Below are 7,163 nucleotides of genomic sequence, written 5' to 3'. Positions count from 1 at the left end.
TATACATATATATATATATATATATATATATATATATATATATATATATATATATATACACATACATGCATACATACATACACTGAACATACGAAGCACATAAACAAGAGATGAGAATACTCACATTTTTACAAAGTCAGTGACATGAATATGTAGGTCAGAAATAAAGATAAAAATGTACAAACTTAAAATGCTAGATTCCCAAGAGTCTTAAGATAGGTCCCCATGTGGTTTCAGCTTTTTTTTTCCTGTGAAGTTTCAAGACGTATTTGTTCACTTTCATTATTTTTTTTAAATGGATTTTTTTTTTCAGTTTTCATTTTATAAATGCTGACTTTTCCCACTTGAAAAACATACAAAATCACAGCGGCTCAACAGTTAAAAGTTAAACTTCTACTGCAATTTTGCGTTTTAAAGCAGGGAAACTTCATCATTTATTATTTAAACAAAACAAAAATAATTGTTACAGTATTTTTTTTTAAATAACATGAATGTATTGTTTTCAGACCTTTGTTCTCTATGTGCTAAATCTGTATTGATCCTAATCAGGCATGACCTTTAGTTTTGAGTAAAGCTTTTGTTCGCATTGAAAGTTTTTCGCTTGAAATATTATATTAAAAGGCAAAGCCAATCAGAAGTGCTGTTAGTTAAGGAGCAGGATTTGGACCAGTGAGATTTCATGGTGAGTGGAGCTACTCAGAATTGAAGATTTATGGTGTGTCTCCACCCAAGCCGAGTGAATTTTTGCAAATGTTTTAATGGAAGCGCCACACTTTTTTTTAGAACCCAGCACTTTTTAATAAGGAAAAAAGTTTTTAAAAAGTTGCACATCTTTTGAAAAAAAAAAAAACAGTGCTTCAGTATAAAAATAAAATGCTTCGATGAATACACCCTAATACAAATGAACGTTTGTAATTCTGGTTTAGACGTGTAAATCTTTCGTTTAAATCTTTGGATCAGTATTAATGAAACATTTACACCTTCTTACAACCCTTCACCATGACCTGTAGGGGTCTTGAGTAGGGCTGAATGTTTAATCGAAGGAGATTTTTCTTGTGCATTTTGTCAGTAAAACCGGCTCTGTAATCAGCTGTAAATCTCTAGTAGCTACTCATCGTTCACTGACAAGCTACGCAAATGTTCATGGACTATTTAATTGGTGAAATCCTGAAATTGAAGATCTGCGATAAGACAGTTGTTGTGTCGTTTCTCACTGAGCTATGGCTCTGTGTTGATGCTGATCTGAAAGCGCGTGAAAAATACCACGTTTAATAACATGTTTTGCTCCAAACTCGCCTCGTAACTTCAGTCGAATGTCTGAAATAAATCCTTTAGTGAGATGATCATGATTTTTAATCTTGTTTAATCGATTAAAAGCAGTTAAAATCCTCTGCTCTGTTTGATTTCTCACATCTCTTCTTTGTGGCATACTTGCAGTTTCCGTGTGAGAGCGCCCTCTAGCCTTAAGGAAGATTTACTACTGATCACAGAGCCGTGTTTCCACAACGTGCGCATGAGAATTGCAGCTTTTACTAAATCTTGATTTTATTTCAATTAATCGTGCAGCCCTAATCTTGATTTGTTAGTTTTGGCTAAAGCAGAGCCTGATGTTATTGTTGTCAGGTGAGTGATGTCCTGGGGCAGGCCGCGGGTGGGCCACAGTCGTCGTCTTCCTCTCTTGTCGCGCCGTCCTCCTCTTCGTCCCCCTCTTTGTCCCGCTCCACCTGCTCCAGCCAAGGTAATCATGTATGTATCGCGCTGCTGGGACGAGGGGGGGAAACACAGACTAGGGTTAGAAGTGAAGTGTGTCAATCTAGAATTCGCAAACTGCTGTTGGTCAGATAAAGAAATAGTGCCGCCCCAAACCTACTGTATCTTCATATAGATCTGTTGTGATAATTATGTTAAGAGGAAGCTGCTGCTTCTTCTGAGACATGCTAAATATGTTAGCACCATGTTCATTTGTGCTAACAATATGCTAAAACATGGTAGCAATGTGCAATTTAAGCCGTTTGTGAAAACAAGCTAGAAACATGCTAATATCAGTCATGTTAGAGGCACATTAGCGATGTCATTATGTTAGCGAACTTATTAATACACACAAAAGCAATATGGTAAACATGATGACAATGTTAACTGTTATAAACATGTAACATGTTAAACATGCTAGCTAAATTAATGAAACAGCTCGCTCTCTGAAACTCTCACATGGCTGCCCACTGAAGCTAAGCAGGGCTGCGCCCGGTCAGTACTTGGATGGGAGACCACATGGGAAAGCTTGGTTGCTGCCGGAAGAGGTTTTAATGAGGCCAGCAGGGGGCGCCTAACCTGTGGTCTGTGTGGGTCCTAATGTCCCAGTATAGTGACGGGGACTCTATACTGCTCAGTGAGTGCCGTCTTTCAGATGAGACGTTAAACCGAGGTCCTGACTCTCTGTGGTCATTAAAAATCCCAGGATGTCCTTCGAAAAAGAGTAGGGGTTTAACCGTGGCATCCTGGCCAAATCTGCCCACTGGCCTCTGTCCATCATGGCCTCCTAACTATCCCCATATCATAATTGCCTTCATCACTCTGTCTCCTCTCCACCAATCAGCTAGTGTCTGGTGTGCGGTCAGGCGCAAAATGGCTGCCGTCGCGTTATCCAGGTGGATGCTGCACACAGGTGGTGGATGAGGAGATTCCCCTCTATGTGTAAAGCGCTTTAAGTGCCCAAAAAAGCGCTATATAAATGTAAGGAATTATTATTATTATTATTATTATTATTATTATTATTATTATTATTATTATTATTATTATTAAATTGTATCATGTTAGAAACCTTAGCAACATACTATGTGAAGAAAATGCCTATAATGTGCTACTTCATGCTAGAAACCTGTTAGCTACATTTAACATGTTAGCATGCTAATTCATACAATAAAAATGGTAACGTGCTATAAAGAAGCCAGTAATAAGTTAATTAATGCTAGCCAACATGTTTGAAACATGCAAAAACATGTTAGTCGTGTGGTAAAACGATTAGCAACGTTTTGTGTTAGTATGTTAGCATCATGCTAGAAACTAGCTAGCAGCATGTTAATTCATGCTAGCCAAATGGTAAATATGCTAGCAGCATTTTAAAACATGACTACTATGCTGTAAAATGGGGTAAACCAAGAGACAAGTGAATTTGAACTTTCAGACAATAAAGTAAACATCCATGAAGAATATATACAATATATTGCAAATCAATATGTAGTTACTGTGACAGGCCTATGCAAATTAAGAAGAATATATTACCATAAAGAATGGCACACTTCACCTTTAAACCTAAAGAAACGTCCCTCTGATGGCATGACATATAATGTTTGGCCTGCTCTTCGTTCTGTCGTTTGTCGCTTGTTATTTTTTTGCAAAATGATCCATTTTCATTTACCAATGTTTTTTCTTCATCACATGATGATTGTAAATCAAGCTTTCTCCGTTTTCTTTGCACGAGTGATCTCTAAATCTCATTTCATTCCCATTTGTGTTGAGTTACTCCTGCATGCTGACTTATTGCAGCTCATAATTACATTTCAGAGATTTGGTGCGCCCATTTCTGCACTGCAGATAAAATAAATCAAGTTTCACCAGCATCTCTCTCTGGTTTTTCCTCACATCTTGGCTTTGAATGAATATGAAGGGCATCCGTTGCTTTCCCTTGCAGTGTCAAACTAGCCTAAATGCTCACATACGGTGTGGTTAATTTGCATTTGTTGGTCTAATGCCGATTGGGCCTGATTTATAGAGCATTTGATCTCCATATTTGTCTCTTGAGTGTTAGTTACTAAGCAACAGCCTCGGGTGCTTTTGATAGACTTTCCATTTTTTGCAAGCGGCATCTAAATATTCAGCGTTACGCGCTCTTAAAATGTGATTTCTACAATGTTTTCTCAAATATTAATGGAATAACACTGCACTCCTGCATGAGTTGCTTCAAAATCATTTATGCATTATCAGGATTTTTCTTGTGTGTTTAAAACAGAACACACTGGATATATGGGTATATGGATATTTATAATATTTTGAATGATTTTTATTCGTTTTGGTTTATTTTGGTAACTTGCATGTGATATCATTATATTCATTGATTGATTTAATACATAATCATGTTGTTAATATAATCAGATCATCCCAATCCATTGTCATGAATTCCATATCAAATATGTGCTGTGTAAACCGCTTCAGTGGCTTTAGTAACTTTTGGTTTTCTATCTGTTTACCTTTCAGAAATAACTACTTGTAAAGAGAAAGCTTTTATAACCAAAGATATATTAACTCCTGTGGATTCTACACTAACCCAGAGATGCTATGATGTTTACAGTTCAGCATGCGAGGTCGCCTCGCAGGTTGGTTGGTACTATAGCACAATTAATTCATTCATATTGACGTTTCCACAAAAACAAGGCATCATTGGTCCATTTTTGCAGGTGCAAACTCAAATTGATTCCAGTTTGTCTTCAGAGGTTACCATTGAGAGCAGGTTAGTTGTGCTAAACTTTTGTTTTACTTCTGCTATGCTTGAAAATCTACTCTTTGCAAAAATGTGTTTTGGCTTCATAAGCTTAATTGCATCCTGGAATATTTTAAAGTGCAGTTCAGAATGCAGTTCGACTAGGTGCTACGGTTTAAAGATAAGTGTTCCTTGTAGCGTTGTCAAACGTACAAACTTTGCCACCAATTGGTGTTAAAATGTGAAAAAATTGTAATTTCTCGTCAACATTCGAGCACTTTTGTGCAGGTTTTAAAATACTGCTGATTGGCCATTGTGTTCACATGCTCAACCATTAAACTGCGGTCACACTAGAGTTTGAGCTTGCGAAATTCTGTTTTACGGTGCTGCGAAAAGGAGCAGGATTAAACGAGATGATTAGATATTAAAAAAGCGATTGGTCCATGTTTTAAATTTCTGTCCAGAGAGGTCATGTTTTGATCTTCAATTGGTTTCACGCAATCATGTGATACAATTTCGCAGGTCATATTCGCAGGTCAGATAGTTTTTAACGTTAGATTGTTCACCACAAATGTAATGTGTACACCTAGGCCAATAAGTGGTGTTCAAGAATTCACCCAACAGTGCTCAAAATGCATGCATGCTGGTATTACTTTTTTTATTACTGAAAAGCACTGAATTTGGTACTTTTGGCAACCTTAATTTGTTTATAGATATCTAAGATGGGTTATTGCTACTATATTGCAAGAACGCGTTTGTACAAGAATAGGATATTGACCAAACTATTGATTTTCTCGTCATAAAAGTTCTCGATAACTTAAACGAAGTAGTTTTAGTATTAAAATGTTATGTAAAATACTTGCCCACTGTTAAAATTTCCCTGAAGACAACAGCGTACAGTTTGTTAATGGTGTTGAAATACTCTATATTTAAGATTGCTAAATGCAGTTCAAACAAAACGAATGTTTGTTTTTGATTCCACAATAGCTCCTGCTGCTGTGAAGAAGAGTGGAAACCTTGGACCACAAGTCTTTCGAATCTCATTGTGCCTCCTTCCTTGCTGTCCTACACTACCACCAAACAAGAGTTTACCAACCAACTTTCTGCTCGCATCTGCCAGTCTAATAAAGTAGAATCGACCCCAGTACCTTGCAAAACCACACTTCTGGAGACCACAGATCAAGGCAGCCCTCAGTCTGGAGATGGGTACTTTGAGATGACTCTAGATGACACCAACGAGATCATGGGTTGTTCCTCCTCATCTACTATTCAAGAAAAGGGATCAGATGATATGAAGGAATCTGCTAGTGTTCATGTAAAAATTGTAGTTTGGGGTCTTTGCATCAGTGCTGGAGAAGGGTTGAGGCAATGGCCAACTTGTTTGGTGGCAACAGACAGCTCTTTTGTGGTTTTCCACACACACTCAGAGGAACCAGCGAGTGACTTGATGGAGAACCTTGAGATAGACTTGGCTGTCCCATTTACCAACATCGAGACCTTTCGATTTGATATTCCTGAGGTTTGCCTTTCATTGAAGGTGAAATCGAGCAATAAACAATGGTTCTTTTTCTCAGGCGCCCAGAGTCTAAAGGAGATCCACTCTTATGTTAGTCATCATGTGGACCAAACTGAAGAGCAAGTTTTGAATTCCTCTAACACTCAGACTTTCATCCGGCAGTTTCTGAACTCTTGGGACTTTGAGGAAAGTGACGGCAGTGTGAAAGGTGGACATTTGATCCATTTCCTAAATTTAGACTCCTCTACCTCAAACAAAAATGTCTCCAATGATCCTCAGTTTCCAAAGAACTCAGATGTTTTATCCCAGATCGGCTTGTTTGAAGACCAAGCCTCCAATCCCATGATCCTCTTTCTGACCTCTCGGCACCTCTGTATCCTCAAGATAGACTTTGTTGCTCTTGCATTACGGGACGCTTTGGAAGCAAACGTAATGCGTAGCTGCTCTAAAGTAATCCGTATTCCTCTCTCATTCACTCTCCTTGACCCGAAGCAGGGCTGCTCATGTAAAGCCATCTCGAACTCACGCCGCTTTTATGATGACCATGTCCTGGAGCTAATGGCAGGTCATGAGCAGCTGACTGTTGTTTTTGCCCTTCCACAAGAGAAGTTCACATATCTGAGAGAGTTCACGCAGCTACGGTCCAATCTGAGGGAAATTAAGACTATCACCCTTCAGCGAACCAAGAAAGGACACTTGAAAGTGCACAATTGTCCCGCTCCGACAACAACTACCCAAAGAATACCTACCAGCAGGTAATGGAGTTGATTGCTAGTTTTTTTAAATATAGAATAGCATGAATGCCATTTTAGCCTAAATTGTCACTTGAAAGGTAACTCAAAGGTTGTAGGTTCAATTCCTGCAAAGGTCTTGTGCCCTGTAGAAGGAATTTTCAACAAAAACATTCCAGACTACATGTAGGCTAACTTCCAACTACTGACAGTAACTTCAATGTCCACCAATTGGAAATTAGTGGTAGTCTTTATGTGGACTAAACTAAAGAGCAACTTTTGACCTCCTCAATTGTCACCTGGAATGTAACTAAACGGTTGTAGGTTCGATTCCTGCAAAGGTGTCTTGTATAAAGACATTTCCACAAGGATATTTCAGACTAAATGTAGGCTAGCTTGCAACTACTGACAGCAACTTTAATGTCCACCAATTGTAACTCAG

At 38.3% G+C, this 7,163-nt stretch overlaps 1 protein-coding gene across 2 annotated transcripts in view; it reads left to right on the top strand.

The window, feature by feature from the left end:
- Positions 1-7,163, top strand: part of nisch (nischarin) — a 38,499-nt gene that overhangs the window by 18,129 nt on the left and 13,207 nt on the right. Inside the window, exons 13-16 of one of the 2 annotated variants that reach the window (XM_056447587.1) lie at positions 1,624-1,738; positions 4,252-4,370; positions 4,452-4,504; positions 5,462-6,745. In XM_056447587.1, coding sequence (XP_056303562.1) covers positions 1,624-1,738; positions 4,252-4,370; positions 4,452-4,504; positions 5,462-6,745 — 1,571 coding nt within the window. Of the gene's footprint in view, positions 1-1,623; positions 1,747-4,251; positions 4,371-4,451; positions 4,505-5,461; positions 6,746-7,163 lie in introns of those variants that run through there. The other variant, XM_056447588.1, reaches the window with a different exon arrangement.

The sequence above is a fragment of the Danio aesculapii genome, chromosome 22, assembly GCF_903798145.1.
Source record: "Danio aesculapii chromosome 22, fDanAes4.1, whole genome shotgun sequence".
In the NCBI taxonomy this organism is placed as follows: Eukaryota; Metazoa; Chordata; class Actinopteri; order Cypriniformes; family Danionidae; genus Danio; species Danio aesculapii.
This window is presented reverse-complemented; position numbering and strand designations above follow the sequence as displayed.